General features: G+C 44.2%; 2 protein-coding genes across 2 annotated transcripts; both read left to right on the top strand.

Annotated features, from left to right (window-relative positions):
• The first annotated feature begins 7030 nt into the window (after positions 1-7030).
• Positions 7031-15893, top strand: LOC123038322 (protease Do-like 2, chloroplastic). The gene is made up of 21 exons (XM_044462172.1): positions 7031-7314; positions 7415-7540; positions 8245-8298; positions 8554-8627; positions 9357-9420; positions 9989-10033; positions 10481-10588; positions 10910-10987; positions 11636-11702; positions 11823-11881; positions 12528-12627; positions 12961-13040; positions 13470-13526; positions 13682-13785; positions 14389-14476; positions 14569-14654; positions 14743-14767; positions 14863-14934; positions 15021-15071; positions 15159-15219; positions 15301-15893. The coding sequence occupies exons 1-21, from the start codon at positions 7156-7158 to the stop codon at positions 15543-15545; spliced, it is 1803 nt and encodes a 600-aa protein (XP_044318107.1). The 5' UTR covers positions 7031-7155; the 3' UTR covers positions 15546-15893.
• Positions 15894-18726: 2833 nt separating this feature from the next.
• Positions 18727-21147, top strand: LOC123038311 (pentatricopeptide repeat-containing protein At3g05340). Its single transcript, XM_044462166.1, has one exon. The coding sequence runs from the start codon at positions 18910-18912 to the stop codon at positions 20560-20562; it is 1653 nt and encodes a 550-aa protein (XP_044318101.1). The 5' UTR covers positions 18727-18909; the 3' UTR covers positions 20563-21147.
• The last annotated feature ends 1057 nt before the right edge of the window (positions 21148-22204 follow it).

The following is a 22204-nucleotide window of genomic DNA, read 5'->3' as shown; positions in this document are numbered from 1 at the left end:
ACCGAGTGGGCCCAGAGATACCTCTCCGACAATTGGAGTGACAAATCCTAATCTCGAAATACGCCAACCCAACAAGTACCTTCGGAGACACCTGTAGAGCACCTTTATAATCACACAGTTACTTTGTGATGTTTGGTAGCACACAAAGTGTTCCTTCGGTAAATGGGAGTTGCATAATCTCATAGTCATAGGAACATGTATAAGTCATGAAGAAAGCAATAGCAACAAACTAAACGATCAAGTGCTATGCTAACGGAATGAGTCAAGTCAATCACATCATTCTCTAATGATGTGATCCTGTTAATCAAATGACAACTCATGTCTATGGCTAGGAAACTTAACCATCTTTGATTCAACGAGCTAGTCAAGTAGAGGCATACTAGTGACATACTGTTTGTCTATGTATTCACACGTGTATTATGTTTCCGATTAATACAATTCTAGCATGAATAATAAACATGTATCATGAAATAAGGAAATAAATAATAACTTTATTATTGCCTCTAGGGCATATTTCCTTCATATAGATGCATTAAAGTAGACAAGATATAATAGTGATATCCCAACAATAAACATGTTCCAACAAGGAACAAACTCCAATCTTCACCTACAACTAGCAACGCTATAAGAGGGGTTGAGCAAGCGGTAACATAGCCAAACAATGGTTTGCTAGGACAAGGTGGGTTAGAGGTTTGACATGGCAATATGGGTGGCATGATAAAGCATGTGGTAGGTATCGTAGCATAGGCATGGCAATAGAGCGAGCATCTAGCAAGCAAAGATAGAAGTGATTTTGAGGGTATGGTCATCTTGCCTGCAAAGTTCTCCAAGTTGACATAAGCTTGGTCCTCGTAAGCGTTCTCAACGGGTTCCTCGATCACGTACTCGTCTTCCGGCTCTACCCAAAGCAAGAACACAAGCAAAGGAAGACACAATCAACCACGGTGCAATGCTCAAGCAACATGATGCAAAACATGGCATGATATGCGGGATGTGATATGCAATGCATATGCGTGCCTCGGAAGGGAAAGATTGAACCAGGCCTCAACTTGGAAAACCAAGAGTGCCGCTGGAAAGATGAGTTGATTTCGGTCGAAATCAATATAAAGATCACCAGAATCGGATGCACAGTTTGCAAATGACAAGCAAAACAATAATGGCACAAATATATGATTAACAGCACAAGGCCATCTAAATGTATCAAGAACAACAAGCTACTGCACTCTAACATAACAACAAAGCACATGGCAGTGATCCACTCAAGATGCTTGGCAAAAGATGAACACTGAGCTACGGCTAAATCACACAATAGCATGTTCAAACAAGCATGGCAAAAGTGCAAAAGATATCAGGTTCACAGACTTAGTGAAAATAACATGGCAGGATTTAACATCAGGAAGCAATGTTTAGAGCAAGATAACAACATGCTACAGGAACATATCATGGCAAAGCAAGGCATGGCATGAAACTACTCAAAGCATACAACAAAAGTCCCTTACTGACCATAAGCCAAAAGGGATCAGAAGATACAATGGCAACCACGTGAACATAGCAAGTTTCGTTAATAGATTCAGACGTAGCAGAAAACTGGAACATGGCAAAACAGAATTACTAGTCATGTTTACGAGCTCGATGCACTCACCACAAGGCATTGCATGACAAGCTAAGCATACACCCAGCAAGTAGACATGATAAATAAGCTAACCATGGCAAGAACACTCTCATAGCATGCATGGATCAACTACAACAACCTCGGCAAAATTGATTAACATGTAAACAATCTGCCAGGAACATTTTATAGCAAAAGTTGAGCAAGATTGAGTCATGCTAGGATACTCCATAATTGCAAACAAAGACATGGATGGATAGAGCATAACAATATCTCAAAAACATCCTTACTGAACATGCTCAAAAGAGGCATGGATCACTCTGTAGCAACAAAAATACATGGCATAAAAATATCATCAGGGAAATGACTTGGAAGAATTCTAAGTCCCTGAAATCAGCAACATCATGAGAGCTACTTTGCATGCTTGTGCTAATCACCACAATGATCACAAAAATACATGTCATACACCTAAGTAAATATGGCATGGCATACAAAAAACACATGTAGGGCTCAAGATCATAGGAGGTACACATTAAACATGGCAAAAATGACAAATGTCCATAGTCTATTAAGAATCTAAAGCTAACACTACATAGCACTCTTGCAACAACATTTAGGGCATCAAGATGAACTCAAATGAACATAGTGCAATGGAATGGAATGAAGAGCACATCCAGACGAACAATTTGATATGCTACACGTCCAAAACGGAGCCACGGATGCAAAGTTATGATGCGATGAAAAATGCTAAAAATACTGGGGACTTACGGGAGAAACGAGGTCAACCCTAATTTTAGATCTGGATCTGAGGCACGCTTCACGAGGTTTGACGGAGCTCCTCGCCGGAGTTGATGGAGTGGTGGCCGGAGTCGGTGGACTTGCCGGATCCGGCGGGGAGGAGGAAGATGGCCGGAGCCGGAGACGGTGAACGGCGCGGCGAGCTCCGGGCGGCGCGAGGCGGCGCTCCGCGACGGACGGCGAGCTGGTGGCGGCCGGCAATGGCGGCGGTGGCCGGCAGCGAAGGAGACGGCGAGGTGGCACGGGAGGAGACGAACCGAGTGGCGGCGGCGGCGCGCGGGCCGGGAGGGCCCTGCCTGGGCCCCGGCGGGCCGGCGCGGGTCGGACGGCGATGTGGGCACGCGGGCGGTGGCGAATGGCACGCTGACACGTGGCGGCAGCGGGCGGGGCGGACGCGTCCGGCCGTCTCGGACGTGTCCGGCGGCGGCGGGGGAAGAGGAGACTAGGGTTAGGGTGGATTTGATCCGAGATTTCGGAGGGGGAGACCTATTTATACATAGAAGGAGCTAGGAGGCTCCAAATTGAGCACGGTTTGCACCCACGCGATCGTGATTGAACGACCGAAATGATGGAGGGGGTTTAGGTGGGTTTTGGGCCACTTTGGAGGGGTGTTGGGCTGCAACACACACGAGGCCTTTACGGTTCCTCGGTTAACCGTTGGAGTATCAAACGAAGTCCAAATGGTACGAAACTTGACAGATGGTCTACCGGTAGTATACCAAGGCTGCTTGGCAAGTCTCGGTCCAATCCAATAACATTTAACACCAGCACACGGAAAGAGGCAAAAGGGGACACCGGAGGACGTAGGAGCGCCGGAATGCAAAACGGACAACGGGGAAAATGCTCGGATGCATAACACGAACATGTATGCCAATGCGATGCACATGATGACATGATATGAGATGCATGACATGGACAAAATGCAAAATGAAGACAAAACCCAACAACGAGGAAATATCATAACTTAGTGCCGAAAATGGCAAGAGTTGGAATACAAATATGGCAAGTTACATATGGGGCGTTACAAATATCTAGCAAGATCAAATCATCATGACCATTTTGATTGACTGGACCGGATCAAAGACATCCTGATCATGAGTCCATCTATTGCGTGCTGTCCAAATCGCATGCATGACCGTAATCAGCTTACAACGATCATATTCAGAAAATATTCCATCCAGCACAATATCCTTCGCCCACGTAATCGGGTGTAGGCGAGGAAGCTTCCGATCAAGGATCTCTCGCGCATCCACCCAGTATTGCTTAGCATGTGAGCAGTGTAAGAGCGCATGCTGCAAATCCTCCGTCGTGGCTTAGCATAGTTCACAGCGAGCCATTGTGTGTATATGGCATCGTTGCAGATTGGCGTAGTCAGGGAGAATTCCCTTAAGTACTCGCCACCAAAATACATGAACTCTTGGAATCACTTTTAGCTTCCACAAAATTTTCCACAAGTGTTGATCCGACATTGAAGAGCCCGCTACTGTCCCTTCCTCTTGAGCTAAACGCTCTTTATGAGTCATAAGAGCTCGGTATGCCGTTTTAATGGAGTATACACCTGCTTTTTCTAGAGACCACACATAGAAATCTTTGCCTCCTCCCCTTCTTAAAGGAATATTCAGAATTGCATCGGTGTCAGGAGCTAAAAAGTTGCTGCGTACCAATTGGATGTCCCATATACCTCTCTGCTGATCAATCAGTTCAGCAACCTTGTCGAGTTGCGCATTCCCAATATGTCCTATTGGTTTCATCATATCTGTATCGGGAATCCATCGGTCTGTCCATATAGATATGGATTCTCCGGTACCCACTCGCTTAATTAGTCTCGTGTCCAAAGCTGCACGCCCCGCAATAATGGCCTTCCACGTGGCAGATGCAGATTTTGGAGCCTGGGCATCCTCAAAGTTACATTCAGGAAAGTATTTCCCCTTCAACACCTTGGAACATAGCGACTCCGGGTGTGAGATGAGGCGCCATCCTTGCTTGCCTAGTAGCGTAATGTTAAATTGCTGCATATCCCGGAACCCTATGCCTCCTCTCTCCTTTTGTGCAGTCAACTTATCCCATGACAACCAGTGTAAAGATTTCTTGTCTATGGAGCTGCTCCACCAGAACTGTGACATGCCTGCTGAAAGTTGTTTAAGTATCTTCTTTGTCAGCAAAAAGCAGCACATACTGAAAGTAGGGATAGCCTGAACAATGGACTTGAGTAGAACTTCCCTTGCAGCACAGGCCATACCTCTCTCGTACCATCCTTGCATCCTTCCACGACTTCTCTCTACAATGTGATTAAAGTTACCACTCGTTATTCGTCCAACTGCCGTGGGAAGGACAAGATCTCTCTCTATAAAGGATTCTACAAAAATTCCAAGGACCTGCTTGATCTCCGTCCTTAGTGGCTGAGACGCATTACGACTGAAATAAACCGAACTTTTCTTTCGGTTAACCACTTGTCCTGAACATGCAGCATATATCCGAAGAACTTCATTCAATCTAGCTGCACTTTGCTGAGTTGCTTTCATGAAGATTAGGATGTCGTCCGCAAAGAGCAGGTGATTAATCCATGGTGAGCGGTAGCTCACTCGGATCCCTCTATCAATGTGTAGGCCACCCCAATTGTTCATCAATGACGTGAGGCCTTCTGCACATATTAGAAAGAGAAAAGGGGACATGGGATCACCCTGACGGAAACCCCGAGAAGGAGTAAAGAACGGGAGAAGTGTTCCATTCACCTTGACTGAAAACCGGACTGAAGTCACACACTTTATAACCAGTCTCACAAACTTGTCACGGAAACCCAACTTAGTCATCATGGCCTCCAAGTAGTGCCACTCTACACGGTCGTAGGCCTTGAGCATATCAAGTTTAACTGCACAAAACGCTAGGAAGTAGACAACAACCAAGGAAAAACTAATAACATAGAAAAAATAAAACTATAAAAGCAGTACATACTTATTTGGGGTTGATCCATTAATTGACTTCACACGAAATAGGAGGGAAGTTCATGTTTGCCACCATTGCAGGAAGAAGGGCCCGTTCTGCGTGAAGCATTTCTCCATGGTCCGCATTTGGCGCTCAACATGGCATGCGCAGGGTTCAGGTGCGGGTAATGCTCACCCAAACCCACTCCCGTCCCAATATTTTTTGCCCAAACCCGTACATGCACCCCGGGTTCCATATTGTTCCCACACCCGTACCCAGTCGGGTGCAGGTAATAGTGGGTAAAAATACCCATCACGGTCAGCTTTCAATTCACATTTTTTTTCATGTATTATTTTAGAATTTCAACATTTCTGTATGTAAAACACAACATTTCAAAATACCCATTTCTGTATGTAAAACACAACATTTTCGTATGGAAAATGCAACATTTCAACATGTGTTGCCCACTGGAGCTCGATGCGTGGCGGAAGGAGGTGCTCCTGCAGCCCGATGGTGCTCGCGTGGAGGAGATGAGGTGGAGGATAGGAGGTGGAGGCAGGAGATGGTCTGGTCTGCTAGTTGCGTGGAGTAAAGGGAGGAGACGAGGAGATGAGGGAGGCGGTCGGTCGCATTGCTGTAGGCAGCCGACGGTGGCGGCCGATGGCTCCTCCCCCTAGGGTTTGTTGCGAGATAGTAATGGGGGCAAGGGGGTTTGTGCGGTGTGAGTGATGGCGCGAAAGGGGTATGGGGAGGAATTTGCGGCCCAGGCTGCGGCTGGGTAAAGCGACACTAGGGCTTTCACATTTTTAGTGGATGACACATATAGGGCCTAACTGTCATAATGAATAAGCATATGGGTATGCGGTCACGCGGTATGGGTATTGCCTTCCCATACTTGTACCTGGCTCACCCGATGGCTATATTTGTTCCCATTTATAAAACCATGGGCAATTAGTTTTTCCAAACCCTTACCCTAATAGGGTTTTTACCTGCCGGTTAGCGGGAACCTATTGCCATGTTGATTTGGCGCGACCCATTGACAAATAATGTTTTAACTTGTTTAGTTTTTATAAATCTTAAAATTATGTCTACTTCTTCTAATTTTATAATTTGTTTTCGAAAATATGCATTTCTATAAAATATAAATATTCGTTTATATTAAAGTAAATATCCATGTATTTAAAAAAAATAAATGTGCATGTGTTTACCTAAATGTTCTTATGTGTGAAAATGAATGTTCATATATCTCAAAAGGATGTTTGTAGCGTTGAAAAACTGTTCATTTCTTCCAGAATAAATGTTTCTGTATCTCAGAATAGATACTCATGTACATCAAAACAATATAATAATCAAAAGGGAAACGGATGAATAAAAAAATGGTGAAGGAAAATCGTGCATTTATCTCTGAAAAAAATCATTTATGTATGACCCACAAAAATTAAAAAAACTTGTAGAAGGGGAAGTTTTTTTATATACAGTAAATTAAAAGTTGAACACATGAGGATTTTATTTTGAATGTAAATAAAACATAAAAAAGGAAAAACAAAGAATGGAGAGAGAGAAAAGAAAAAATAATAGAAATGGAAGTAGAGGAAGGGCTAAATGGGCCGACCAACGTGGTGGTACGCGGTACTTCTGGTTCTGGGCCTCCTTACGAAATCCCTTATCTCACGCGCCCCGCACGTGCTCCCCCTGCTTGCTACGCTACACTCTCTCTCAGCTCTGCTGAAGAGAGGATAAGGAGCTGAGCTCCTTCGTCGCGGCGAGAGGGAAACCCAAATCAATCGAACCGCGCCCTCGAAGCACGCGCAGCAGCAGCAGAAGCAATGGCGGCCCTCGCCGCCCTCTTCGCCTCCCCGGCCCTCCCCTTTCCCTCCACCTCCGCCTCCTCCTCACCGTCATGCTCCTGCCGCTTCCGCCGCGCCGTCGCCTGCGCTCCGCGCCACCCGCCCGCCTCACGCCGCGTCACGCGCCGCTTCGACGAGGTGCGCTTCTTTTACGTTCGCTCGCCGCCCGTGTCCCCGAGAAACGGGTCGAGGGGCCGCTTGTCTGACGTGCTGGGACTCGTTTTGGGGTGGTTCGCAGGTGGAGGGGGCGTCGAAGAAGCGGCGGGGCGGCGGCATTGGTGGCGGCGGCGGCGGCGGAGGGGGCTCTCTGGCGTCGTCAGCGCGCAAGGATAAGGGGCTTTCCATCGACTTCAAGGAGTCGCAGGTGCGAAGCGCAATGAAATGCCATGTCTTTGGTTGTGCACATTGTACAGTGCTAAGAGTTTAAAGTAGAACTACTAGATTTCAATTTAGGATGGACATTCCAATTGGCTCCAAGTAGGCCATTTTTTTTGGTTGGGAGCTACTTCCTCTGTCCCATAATATAAGATCGTTTTGCAAGCTGTTTAGCTTGCAAAATGATCTTATATTATTGGGACAGAGGGAGTAGTATCGAATTGCTTCCTGGTTCTGTAAGCAGGGTAGGGTAGTGTTTTGCTGTTTGGATTGGGTGTGTGCTTCGTGCTACAATTCAATACTCTCCATTGTCATATATATCTGTTTCCGGGATATGCAAGATGAACATTGCAGTCTTAATTGCCGCATTCACCATTTGATAGAGCCACATTTCCTTTTGTTTGCCATGTAAGTTCACCTTTGCAGCAATTACTAATGCCTACACTGTCTAGAATCTCTCAATTCTTATTCGGCGTCTCTGAGATCCTTAATGTGTGTTCTTACTGCCCTGCAATCTATTTCTGTGGACGTATTAGCTATGGTGACCAATCACACTAATATCTCCCAATTCTTATATCCACAAATGTTCTGTTTTTTGTGGTAAACTGCTGCAAACTCTTTTGTTGCACTCAGTGTTGTGATCGATGACATCATAAGTTGCATGGATTTTCTGCTAACTATGTGCTGTGCTAGGTTGCTGATTTCGAGGATCTTGAAGAGGACAAATTCCTTAATGCTGTTGTTAAGGTGGGTCTCAAGAATATGTCCTGGCTGTCAATGATGCTAGACAATGCTAGTTTAGTGAGGGAACTTGATATGTGTGCTAGATGCTGCTTATGGTATTATAAATGTACTTTTGTGTATAAGTATGTCTGTCAAGCATAGTGCTCTAGCCTGATCAAAGTCAAAAAAAAGGTCATGTTACCTTGATTTTGTGTTGTAGTCTGTGCTTTATTTTTATTAACCATGTCTGTCAGGCTTAACTATTTGATCTCTTGTTAGGTCTACTGCACTCATATTAGACCTGATTATGGGCTTCCTTGGCAGAAGCAAAGGCAACATTCAAGCACTGGGAGGCAAGTATTGGCCTCATACTTATATATGATTAGTTGATTACATTATTTAGGACTGAGCTACAAATTTGACGTCAGTTTTTTGACCATGGCATATCAAACGATTTTCATGGCAAATTATGTTCTCCGAGGATGGCAAGTTTAGTTGGCGAGCACGGCAAATCCACCTCAATTCATTTTTTTGTTAGAAAATTGTTGTGCTTGCAAACTAAATTTGCCATCATCGCACCAACATAAATTGCCATGAACACATCAGATTTGCCATGCCTAAAAATCTGACGTCAGATCTTTAGTGTTTCAGATTGTTTATGGTAGTTCTTTTCATTTACCTTTTTATATTCGGCACTGACTATTGTGACATCCCTTGTCCTGTGTGTTTAGTGAGTGGATGGGAAAGGGTACGGGCTTTAAGCATTTGGATTCAATATGCTGCAGTTAGGGATATATTGATTTAATGATGTTAGATGGGTGATGTAGTGTTCCTTTTTGGTGTTATGTTTCACAAACTGACTGGACAACTTCACAAGTAAATTGTAACACATATCTGGTTGTTGTTTCATTCTGAAAGGCGGCATCCTTTTTGAAGTCTTGAACAAGCAAGTCTCACTTTTATACCTTAACCTTTATCTGCATATCTGGATGCAGTCACTCATTTCAATTATAATTTCAGTGGTGATCCTCGTGTCTTGAATTTAGAATTTCTGCTTATCTTAATACACATTTCTTTTGCAGTGCCTTTATGATTGGTGATAACAAACTATTGACAAATGCACATTGCGTTGAACATGACACCCAGGTGCTTACTTAATTAGACATACCTATGAATTTCTTCTTTTTATTTTATAGCAGAGTCTTGGATCCACATTTTTGTATATACCTTCTTTTGAATAAGCATTGCTTCCTAACATTCTTCTTAGGCAGAACAATCAATTATTTCACTGATTTTAGTTTGAATGACCTGTAAGTTGTCCCGAAACCTGGCTAAAAAATCTTATATTCTTATTTAGCTGGGTGTACTATCCACATGATCACATCATAGCATGGGATATAAACAGAATGAAGCTAATTTCAGCTCCGAGGCACTCCAATAATGCAAGAACTGCACCAACTTGGCTAAAATCTTGTCGTGGCTCTAAAACTGTGAAGTTTCAGTTCAACCATTAACATGTATTTTGACTCTAAATTGCTTTCTCTGAAATTTTTGGGATTATTTAGTTTTGGAGTTTTGAATAACTAGTACGGGTCAGAGTAGCCTAATTCAAAAGTTCTGACAATAATTCAATATGTTGTACCATTTGTTTTTGGCGGCTAATGATTTAGTTATGCCATTTACAATATTAAATTAAGTCTTCTTTTATATACAGATTAAAGTAAAGCGAAGAGGAGATGACAAAAAGTACGTCGCCAAGGTACTCACCCTGCGACTATGCTGCTTTATCGACATTTTATCCAAAAGTGTGCTCACATAATCTGGATTACCTGAACATCGGCACATGCTTAGAGCGTTCTTATATAAGACACTCCCTCACCAATGAGTAAACCTCTTACTCCTGAATCCTGCTGTTACTGTTATGTTCTGTTGCGCATATCAAACCTGGCTTGCCAAATTTTCTGATTGACCACATTCCTCTAGATTGGTAAGGTCTGATCTCCACAGTAGGCACATAGGATTGCTTACAAATCTAAAGAGAAATAATAAGTTCATCGGACGATGATTTGATTGTCTAACATTTGGAAAGGTTTGCTACGAGTTAATGTTAATAATATCTTTTGAAATAAGATTTTTGGTTATTAGTTGCAACTTTAATTAACTTCTTCCAAAATCTGGTTTGGTTGTCTGATTAAGTAGTTTACAGGTCTTAGCTAGAGGCACAGAATGTGATCTTGCGATGCTCTCTGTCGAGAATGAAGAGTTCTGGCGAGGTACAGAACCACTTCAACTTGGTCGTTTGCCATGTCTTCAGGTAATTAACTATGTAACGTTCGAATGTACCATGTACTTACTGAAAAAGTGACAGTAGCGTCAAATGAACCAGGCCTTCGTTATTACTCCCTCCGTCCCGAAATACTTGTCATCAAAATGAATAAAAAGGAATGTATCTAGACGTATTTTAGTTTTAGATACATCCTTTTTTGTTCATTTTGATGACAAGTATTTTCGGACGGAGGGAGTACTATTTGTAGTTACATTTGTAAAGATATGTACAATACTGGGTTGATATTGAGTGATATATCATTTTTCCATTTCTTTTGCCATCTGACATCGTTCTGATGATTTATCTCAGGATTCAGTAACTGTTGTCGGGTATCCTCTTGGTGGAGACACTATATCTGTGACAAAAGGCGTTGTATCACGCATTGAGGTGCTATCTCTTGGCTCATTAAGTTTTCTTTACATTGCACTTTTTGAAAGGACTCTTCCCCTAACAAGGAGAAAAGTGATGGTGTTTCATGCATACAATGATTGCCCTATTTCTCAGCTATCCAAAAAGTCCTCGACTCCTTGTATGTTTGTATAGCTGTTCGATAGCTAATACTCTCTTTTTCTCCAGCGCATGTTTCTAGGATGTGGAAACAAATTAGACTGCTTTCTATGATAGTTATCAACATATCTTTCTGGAATACTTGCTCGCAAGCTTTTGTTGCTGTCAGAAAACGACCCTCATCTTCTAACATTAGCTAAATAGTTTTAACTAGTTTGGTAGGTAAGTAGTTATCAGTTACTCCGTCTGTCTCCAAATATTAGGCTTATAATTACAGTAGCTTCGTTTCAAAAGGTCAACTGTACTATTCTCTTGGTCTCATGACCTTGTTTGACCAAAATACGTATACGCCTTATGAAACAAACGAAAGGGGGGGGGGGGTGCAAAATAGAGGTCATTCTGTTCCATGCCACTCACTGAAGTTACAGTAAATTCAGTATTATTTCAGAGGTGTATATTGATATTCGCATTTAATATTGCTTTACTTACTAGTTGCACTTATACTACTTTACATTTGGAATAGCCCAGGTCACACCATATGCGCATGGAACATCAGATCTTCTTGGGGTTCAAATTGATGCAGCAATAAACGCAGGTTTGCTTTTACCTTGAACTTGTGATTTGCTTTAGGAAGGGCTTTCCTCGCTATTTTTTTTTTTTGAAGAGGATATATAAAGCATCGATATTGTATTTGGTATTGTTTGCTTTCTGGCAGGAAACAGTGGTGGACCGGCTTTTAATGAGCAAGGGGAATGCATTGGAGTAGCATTTCAGGTACTTTCACTGATTACTTGCTTACATAGCTGATGTGTGGAACTGTGGATATAAGTGATGTACTCCCTCAGTTCTAAAATACTTGTCGTGGTTTTATTAGCCATGTAATATCCCTGTTGTATAATGGTTTATCTGCATATTTACCACACCAGTATGTGTGTCAGTGTGAGTACATACGGTCTATGGCCTCATGGAAATACAAGTTTCATGTTTCCTCAGAATGGTATCAGAGGCATAAGGTCTCAACTTCAAGAGGTAGCCACTGTGCTATTAATAAAAATAGTTGCGGCCTCCATCTAGACATGAGGGGAAGTGTTTTGGTTTTGGGTTCAGAAAATTCCAGGTTATATGGCTTTGCTGTATCAACTCAGATCAGATTTACTTAATCATGGATTAGAATTGCATCATTTAACATTTTGTAAGCGATGACCACTTTGTTTTTCTACTCAAATAAAAGACTATCTTTCCCAAAGTTTTTATTAGCAAACCTGAAAGATACACTCAAAGCCCTGTTAATGCGTAATTTTGATGAACATCAAATGGTTAAGTACATTTGGTATGAATGTACTTACCCAGATATGTGTCTACACTGTTGAATGTTTATCTTGTATTTCTATTCCCTTTCTTCATGCTGTCTTTTGTTTAGGTGTTCAGGTCAGATGAAGCTGAAAATATTGGATATGTTATTCCAACTACAGTTGTATCCCATTTTTTGAATGACTATCGGAAAAATGGAAAATACACAGGTAACGTACATATATCTTTGGAAACAAAACAAAAACTGCGCCTTAAGTACTTAATTATACATTGGCATATAACTTATTACAGTCTGTTCATTTGCTTGCAAAATTTGTTTGGTCGGGCTCCCTGTTAAACTTTAGCGTTGTATTAATTTTGGCATTTTTCTGAAGCCTTTTTCACCCCCTAAATATATTTACAAGTTTTTCGTAATGTGTACTCACCGAACATGCATTCATTAGTAAAACTGTGTGATGACTGATAAGATGCTTGTTTTCGGAGGGTGAAGTTGCTGTTGTATGTTCAAGTTGATGTCCTCAATGTGTTCAGACATTATGCAGGATTTCCTTGCCTGGGCGTCCTACTTCAGAAATTGGAAAACCCAGCACTGCGTGAAAGCTTGAAGGTGCCTTCAAGTGAGGTATGCTATCGATATGTGTTCAGCTTCAGCTTGTGGATATGGAGATTTATTAGAGATTTTCGAACAAACTCTCATACACACAAAGGCACATGTATTTCCATATGGTTTAGCCAGTAGTTTCTGGTGAGATCCATGTCATTGACGGCAGCACTTTGTATCGTGCCTACTGTCTAAATGCAGATGTACATCTGTATTAGCAGAGAGTAGTCAGTGAGTTGTGTAGGATTCTGTTATCTATGTCTGGTAGAGATTACACCACAATAACCCATTTTCCCTACATAATAAAATGCTACAGTTAAATAAAGAGATACCGATTTATATCCAACAAACGTATGTTCTGAAAACTACTCTCAGTTTTGTCCTTACCACTGAATAGTGCTCTATGTTTTTCATTATTCTCCTATAACATGCCATTTTAATTGGTTGAAGGGTGTTCTTGTCCGCCGGGTTGAGCCTACAGCTCCAGCAAGCAGTGTTCTGCGAAAGGTAAAGTGCATCTGCATCTCTTAGATGGAGTTCACAGATTTGCTACCTTTAGGTTTTCTTCCCGCAAATGAATCTTTCTGAATTAATAGTTACCAGAACGGTATTTGCTACAATTGCTTCCTTTTTAAGCTGATCAGGTGTTTGTTTTTCTCCAGGGAGATGTGATAACAAGTTTCGATGGTGTCTCGGTAGGATGTGAAGGAACAGTACCATTTCGGTCCACTGAGCGGATTGCTTTCCGCTACCTCACAAGTCAAAAGTAAGTGCTTCCTCACAAGTACCATCATTTTCTTAATCATCTTGAAGTGCTTTTCCTAACCTTTTTAATTTATTTATGTTCTGTTCTAGGGCAGAACATTTTTTGTCACCAGTTTCTAGTGGTCTGGAATTTCATAATGGCACAATACCACAAATCTATATTTTGACAGCCATAACCAGTGGGCTTTGTTTCAACATGTGTACAGATGCATATAGATGTCACATTCTCTATCATTTGTATGGATGGGTAAAATGAAAATCATGCAATCACCTATTAACATGTATCTATTTCATGTTACCTTCTGAACCTTCATTAGTGATTCAGTAGTGCAAAATCATGGAGAACTAAGCAGTCTTTAATTATATGTGCACTGCTCTCCATTTGCCTAAAACCCTTGTGTGTAATGCCTACGAAGCTCCCTCTTGATCTGGGATACCAAAGTTACAAGCCTTTTCCATCTGAGGCATTGCAATTTTGTTCCAATAATCTGTATGTGGATCATATAAATTTGACACTAGTGACATCCTTTAACATCTGAAGAAAATAAAATGTTCCAACATGATAGCATGAACTGCACTAAACAATTGTTATTTTATTAATCAGGTATGCAGGTGATGTTGCCCAACTAGGTATCATTCGGGAAGGCAAGGTCATGAAAGTGCAAACCATTTTGCATCCAAGAAAACATTTAGTAAGACACTATAACCCTTGATCATTTCATGAGCTAAAACTAGAAATGTAAAAATTTCACCGATTTCACAATTTTCTTCATCCTCAAATAAGGTGCCATTCAATGTTGATGGGGGTCAACCTTCTTATCTGATAGTTGCCGGCCTTGTCTTCACGCCTTTAACAGAACCATTTATAGAGTAAGTAAACAACTATTTCCTCTTTCAATCCATGCTTGGTGTCAGAAAGGTTGTAGTTACTAACACATAAATCTATCTACATTTGCAGGGAAGAGTGCGAAGATACTTTAGGGGTAAGATCATTCCACATGACCATCCTGCGTGCAGCTTACCTTTCCGGAAGATCTGCAATCTCTTACTGTTGTTGATATCTTATCTTTGTGTGCAGTTAAAACTGTTGGCAAAGGCACGATACTCTCTATCAACCTTCGAAGGGGAGCAAATCGTAATTGTATCTCAGGTATGTTGTATTTCGTGGTTGGATAAATTGGCTAGTCCTAGTGCTGCAAAGTGTTATCACGTTCTTAAGTTACCAATGTTTTCCAGGTACTGGCGAACGATGTCAACATCGGGTACGAGCACATGGGCAATCAACAAGTAAACCTCTTGTCTATTCCACTTCTAGCCATCTTGTTATGCATTTGCATTCAGCTAATGTGTTCCTGTAACCACTAATTTTATCAGGTCATAAAACTAAATGGAACTATGATAAAGAACATCCACCACCTTGCTCATCTAGTGGACAGTAAGTACCGGCTGCCTCCTGTTGCATGACCTTCTAAAGCCATTTATTCATGCCAATCTTACCATTAATTGAAATGTGCAGCCTGTCAAGACAAGTTCTTGACATTCGAATTCGAAGACGACTTCCTCGTTGTTTTGGATCGGGAAGAAGCAGCGGCCGCATCGTCAGATATCCAAAAGGAGCATGCCATCCCCTCTGTAAGGTCATTGGATTTGTCTGAGCCCTACGTCGACACAAACCATGAGGTCCAAAACCAAGGCGAGGATTTCGGCGACAGTCCCGTGACAAACTTTGAACTGGGTGTTGATTGTCTGCTGTGGGCGTGAGGAGCTGCTATCGCTCCGTCCTAGAAACCAAGAACGCCCCAGTGAAACCAAGCATGGGGGGTTTCAGTTGAAAACTGGTAGTAACGCCAGTGGGTTTTTCCATCTACCCGGTGGCAAAATACACTTGACAGCGGCAAAAGCCGAACCATGTTGTATTTTGTTGTATCTCAATGCTCGAAGGTTAGCTTAGGTGTAATTTAGAGCGTGTTGTATGTTAAAATCACAGAATGCTCCATTCATCAACATTTTTCGGGGAATTGTGGCCCTTGGCCGCCCTTTGTACAACTAGGTAACAAACGATTCTTTAAATTCTCGGAAGTGCAATAAATCGGAAATTTTGTTGGATTATTTTCTTTGCTACGATCAAGGTTCAAAAATCGAATACTGTGCTCATATCGGCGTGGTCTTAAAAGAGCTATACGATCGACATTGTAGCCGATTGGCCGATGCAAACTATGCCGCAAACCAAAACGTTTGACAAAAAATACAACATTTTTTTTGTACAAGATGTACCAAAATACTTAAATCCAATGGTCTATTTGAACCACCGACATGAATTTAGGAAAATATGATTCATTTGCTCTCCTTTATGTAACATCAGTATTTTAAGCCACACCTAAACCGAAGGCAGTATTTGAACCGCTGCTGTAAATTAACGAACATGTGGTTATTTTGCTCTCATTCACTATAAGTTTGCTTTTTAAGCATACTTAGGGCATCTCCAACCCGTGCTACAAAACATTCGGACCTTTTTTTTTTTGCCATCCAATGTGATGTCGCATACGTTCGTGGACACATCCGCGTGTTCAAAAGCCCGCAAACCGAATGCAAAGTTGGGGAAGATTTGCGGGAGTCTGGACCTCCTCCACGTAGGACTCCAACAATCCTGGTCCACCCGAATCCTCACCTGGAGCCCACACATTTGGCCACATCCGCACTGTTTCCGCACCAAGCCTGCGCATTGCCACCCTCTCCAGCCGATCGCTGTCACCCTCCACCCTTGTTCTCGCCCGTTTCGTCGTCTGCCACCGCATGGATCCGCTCGTAACGTTGCCAGAGCCGGAGGAGGAGGGTCCAAAGTTGGTGGCCGCCTGAAAATAGCAACTTGGCGACCCACAATGCGCGCTGCTACGTCGAAAGGATCAAGGAGAAAGCGGTTTTGGCCATTTTTGCAAAAAGGGGTGATCATTAAGTTAAAAAGCTCACTGGTAAATGTGAGTATTCGTCTGCTCATGTGATCTATATGATTTAAAATTCTTTTGCGGGAATGCATGATTTAACTTTGACCATTATTTTGATGATAAATATATTTGTTATATGTCATAAAAATCATATCATTCGAAACTTTGTCCAAATACGAACACCATGATATAATTCTTATAGAAGACAACACACATTTAGGGGCTGTTCGGGTTCTCTCCGCTCCAGAACTGCTCTCCCGGAGCGAGCGGAGCAGCCCCAAACGCTGTAACTCCGCAGAGTCAGCGGAGCGGAGCGGAGTCAGCAGTAGTTCAAAATTGTGGAGCGGCAATTGAGCTGATCTGCAGATCCTAGAAACGAGGGAGTTCGTGGAATTTACGGATGTATGCCACCGATAAGTGAAACTTACCGGTTCGATAGAGTTTGTTTCTCGCGCTCGTCACGTTTTCAGCCCCGAACGGGCCGGTAGCTTGACCAACCTCCCTTTAGCACGGGCCACAAAACAGATTATTGGGCTTTCAGCCCAACTCACGAAGCGGAGTGGAGCTAGCGAGGCGAACGGTTTTTCTGGCTCGCACGATCGATCGAAGAGCTGGAATTCACTTCGAGGAGCGGAGCGCAGGATTTTGTGGAGCCAGCGGACTGCCGAACAGGGCCTTGGTATGCTAAATTAATGGTCAAACTTAAATTTTGCAGCGCACAAATTTTGAACTTAATTTGGAATCAAGAGAGAAAATAGTAAATAGTAAAATCATATTTTTACCCGCAAAAAAGTAAAATCCTATTTCTTTCACCATACAGAATCTTATCTTATCTTATCTTACCTACTAATAAAGCATGGACTGTTTCTGGTCGTCTGTCATGCCATTTTACAAATAAACCCCTCAGTTTTATGTAAATCAAACCGTAGTACACCATTTAAATTATAACCGAACCGTTTTTTCATTTTCTCAGAAAACCCCCTGACATTTTAGACAATCAACCCGCCGTCCATATTTAAGTCAGCCGAAACGTTTTTTTAGTTTTAACAGAAAATCCTTTGACATTTCGATTAATCAATCTACAATTTATGCAAAATAAGATTATTCACATCTTTTAAACCGTAACTTAGATTTTAACGTGTTATATATGAAACTTGATTAGAAAAATATGTAGAATCTAAATACGAAGTTATTTTTAGCTGTTAAATATCTCTAAAATATAATTTTTGGTGCAAACTTAATATATAGTATATGGTCTGTTTTTTTATACCGTTGGTGATTCGAATTGCAAATAAAAATCTATTAAAACCAGAGTGAGAGAAAAAACATCGAGAACCATGCATACACAACTATGAAAAACCTTGTGGGAAAAAAACATACTTTTTATCTTATTCCAAGCGAGTGTGCGCACGTGCGCGCGCGCAAAAGAGAGAGACATTAAGACTAACCACATTCAAACGTGTTTTCATTGTGTGAGCACAAAGGTCACTGTCGGCAACACAAATGTGATGCAATGTGAAACTAAAAGATGTGGGCCTATTAATGTCTTGAGTCGTGATTATTGGGTTAAGAGTGTGTGTTATTTTTTTTCTCGTTGCAATGCACGGGCTTTTTTTTTTTGAGCGAGTGTGTGAGCATAGAGGAAATACAAATGTGATGCCATGTGAAACTAAAAGACGCGGGCCTATTAAGGTCTTGAGTCATGGTTATTGGGTTAAGAATGTGTGTTATTTTCTTTTCCGTTGCAACGCACGGTTTTTTTTGCTAGTATCAGTGAAAAATAATACTCCCTCTGTCCCACAATATAGATTGTTTTTCAAGCTAGTACCTGACCTAATTATGTTTTACAGCATCGTATGTGGTACAGTAGTAATTTCTCAAAAAACAAAAACAGTAGTAACAATATTATTGTTATTCGGAAATTAATAATCTTCCCCGCAATTTTTTTATTATTGTTATTATAAAAGCTGAGCATGTACATGAGCCTTAAGAAAATGGCTGTCCCCGCGCTCCTCAACTACGCCTACCTCAGCGGCCTCCTCTCCCGCTGCGGCCGCGCCGCCGACCACCGCCTGGGCGCCGCCCTCCACGCCACCGTCGTCAAGAATCCCGCCCACTTCCTCCTATGCCCACTGCACCCCTCCCTCCGCCACGTCCTCGTCGCCTGGAACGCGCTCGTCTCCATGTACGCCAGGTGCGGCCGCCACGACGACGCCACCAAGGTGTTCGACGAAATGCGCGTCCGGGACTCCGTCTCCTGGAACTCGCTCATCGCCTCCGCCGCCGCCTCCTCCTCCGGCGCCGACGACGTGCTCGCGCAGTTCAGACGGATGCTGCGCTCGGGCCTCTCGTGCGACCACGCCACCTTCACCACAGTCCTGTCTGTGTGCGCGCGTGCAGTGTCCCTCCCCGCGTCTGCCATGGTGCACGGGCTGGTCGTCTCGCGTGGGTTTGAGGGCGAGGTGTCTGTCGGGAACGCACTGGTGACCGCCTACTTCGAGTGCGGGTCTCCGGGCTCGGCCAAGAGGGCGTTCCAGGGAATGGCAGAGAGGAACGTCATTACATGGACGGCGATGATCTCCGGGATGGCTCGAGCAGAGCTCTACGAGGACAGCATCGTGTTGTTTCGACAGATGAGGCGCACGGTGGACGCCAACAATGCGACATACTCGAGCTCCCTGTTAGCCTGCGCTGGATCTCTGGCAGCCAAGGAAGGCAAGCAGATTCATGGCCTTATTGTGAAGGCTGGACTCGCGACCGACCTCCATGTAGAGAGTGGGCTCATGGATGTTTACTCTAAATGCGGATTAATGGAGGATGCTCTGAGTGTGTTCCGCGCATGTCGGCAGCCTGACGAAGTTTTCTTGACAGTCATTCTGGTCGGATTTGCTCAAAATGGGCTGGAAGAGAAGGCGTTCGAATTGTTCACTGAGATGGCGGGTGAAGGAATTTGCATTGATACAAACATGGTTTCTGCAGTTCTGGGGGCATTTGGTGCCTCCGCGCCAATTGCTCTTGGGAAGCAAATCCATGCACTGGTCATCAAGAAGTGCTTCGGAAGGAACATATATGTCTGCAATGGTCTGATCAATATGTATTCAAAGTGCGGTGAGCTGCAAGAGTCTGTCCAGGTCTTTGATGAGACGCCCAGTAAAAACTCGATCTCATGGAACTCCATCATCGCAGCCTTCGCGCGACATGGTCAAGGTTCTGAAGTCTTTCAACTGTTTGAATCCATGAAAGCCAGCGGTGCCAATCCCACAGATGTCACCTTCTTATCACTACTACATGGCTGTAGCCATGTTGGATCAGCAAAGAAGGGGCTGGAGATCTTGAATTCCATGTCATCGCAGTACGGAGTGCTCCCAAGGGTAGAACATTATGCATGTGTGGTCGACATGCTTGGCCGAGCTGGTCAGTTAGACGATGCAAAGTCATTCATCGAGGACGGACCTTTCAAGGACAGTGCTATCCTTTGGCAGGCCTTAATGGGAGCTTGTAGCTTCCATCGGAACTTGGAGATCGGGAAATACGCGGCTGAGAAGTTGCTCCTTGTGGACCCCGAGTCCCCTGCTTCTTACGTCTTGCTATCAAACATCTACTCAGCGGAAGGCCGATGGGATGATCGAGCCAAGGTTATGAAGAAGATGAGGGAGATGGGTCTGAGGAAGGATACCGGCAAGAGCTGGATCGAGCTCGAGAAGGAGGTCCATTCTTTCGTCGTCGGGTCACTCACGTCTCGTCCTGACCCTGCTCCTGTTGATGATGTGGTGCTGCAGCTGTCTGCAGTTGCTGGTGATCATCAGGATGATGTGATGGAAGACAATGCTCTGTGAATGGGACGTCGGTGCGTGCATGCTTGATTCTGATGCACATAATATAGTGAAGGCTATTTCATGACCATGGCCTTCATGGTGAGCAGAACCCCAGCAAGACCATGGCTGGTCTTCAATCACGCTGTTATGATGACATGGGCATGGACCTGTATGCTTCATGGCGAGTGGCGCCCAAGTGTGGATCAAGGGGAAGGCCATGTCCCAGATGAGCTGCCGGTGGCTCCTGGAGATCACGACAGATGCTGGTGGATTGGTAGCGCCTCGAGGAGGAGGAAGCAGAGGTTTGAGCAGCGGCACTCGGCTTTGACAGCGCCATCAAAGAAGATCAATAGCTATGTGCTCAATTCATACTTTCTCTGTAACTTAATGTAAGACGTTTTTTTACACTGACTCTAAAAACGTCTTGTAAAAGATTACAGAGGTGTACACAAGGGGTCTATTTTGGATCACATGATACGAAAACACTGAAACGGAAAAAACATGTAGTGCTAATTTTGAAGATGGAAGACAAATCGGTCTGTAATGCTGAATTTGGTTCAAAGTGATGATTCTAAAATTTAAACGCGTGGGATGACACGTTGGTGAAAGGAAAATTGATCCGCCTTGCAGTTTTTGGTTTTCTATTCTAGCCCGTGCCCCGTGGGTATCATTTTCTATGTACACCCAGCTTGAGTTTGAAAACACATTGATCATCATGCTAGCAATTTGCCCCATGTTAAAGACGCCATGCTTAGAGCAATTCTAGCGGACCCCGCAAAACACGCAGACCCGCAAAATTCCGGTGAGTATGTGGGCTCGGCCCAATTTTCCGGTCAGAACAGAGCCCACATACTCGCCTGGCCCGCAAATTTTTTTGTCGCGGTCCGCAAACCGCACGCCCCGACCGCTATATCTGCGGTTCTGCGACTCGTTTGCAGGTCCAAACCCTATCCCCCGCCGCCGCCGAGCCACGCGATTCCCCTTTCCCATCTTCACATTTTTCGTCGCCGGCGACCACCCGCCCCGCCTCCAGCCGCCATGTGGGGCCGAATGTGGAGCTCCGGACGCGGCTCCGACAGCAGATCCAGCGGCAGAAGGGACCCGGAGCGCGAGCGGCGCGTCTGGTCGGACGGCGCGACGAAGCGCGGGGCCCGGAAGTGGACCAACCGCGGCCTGTCGCCGCCGGCGAGCTTCCAGCGGAGCGAGATGGAGGAGTACGACTGCCGGCGCGCGTCCTTCTCCTTCGCGAGGTCATCATACGTCGGGAGCTCCTCCCCCTCCGGCGCGGGCCTTCTCCCCGTGAAGAGGGAGTGGTCGGAGGACGAGGAGTCGGACGAGTTCGCCTTCGTCCCCGTGAAGGAGGACCCCGCTCCGCTCGGCCGCCGCGGAGTCGTCGGGCCGGAAGACTACGTTGCCGACGTCGATGCCGTTGCGGCCGCCATCGCCGAGCGGAGCGTGCGTGAGGAGGCGGAGCGTCGGCGCCATGGCGAGGAGCTCGAAGACCTCCAGTGGCGGCAGACGGTCGCCGCCAACCTCGCCGTCAAGGAGAAGGCCGAGGAGTGGTGCCGCATCCGCAAGGAGCAGGCGGCGAAGTATGTCGACCTGTGCAGCTCCGGCGAGGAGGATTGACCGTCCTTCTCCTCCACGGCGCCGTCCATTTGCC

Source organism: Triticum aestivum, chromosome 1A (genome assembly GCF_018294505.1).
Source record: "Triticum aestivum cultivar Chinese Spring chromosome 1A, IWGSC CS RefSeq v2.1, whole genome shotgun sequence".
Taxonomy (NCBI): domain Eukaryota; kingdom Viridiplantae; phylum Streptophyta; class Magnoliopsida; order Poales; family Poaceae; genus Triticum; species Triticum aestivum.
This window is presented reverse-complemented; position numbering and strand designations above follow the sequence as displayed.

Coding starts and splice junctions, on each gene's coding strand:
- LOC123038322 (XM_044462172.1), top strand. CDS start 7,156: ATGGCGGCCCTCGCCGCCCTCTTCGCCTCCCCGGCCCTCCCCTTTCCC. Junction 11,703..11,822: donor TGATGCAGCAATAAACGCAG/GTTTGCTTTTAC, acceptor GCTTTCTGGCAG/GAAACAGTGGTGGACCGGCT. Junction 14,655..14,742: donor TTAACAGAACCATTTATAGA/GTAAGTAAACAA, acceptor CTACATTTGCAG/GGAAGAGTGCGAAGATACTT.
- LOC123038311 (XM_044462166.1), top strand. CDS start 18,910: ATGTACGCCAGGTGCGGCCGCCACGACGACGCCACCAAGGTGTTCGAC.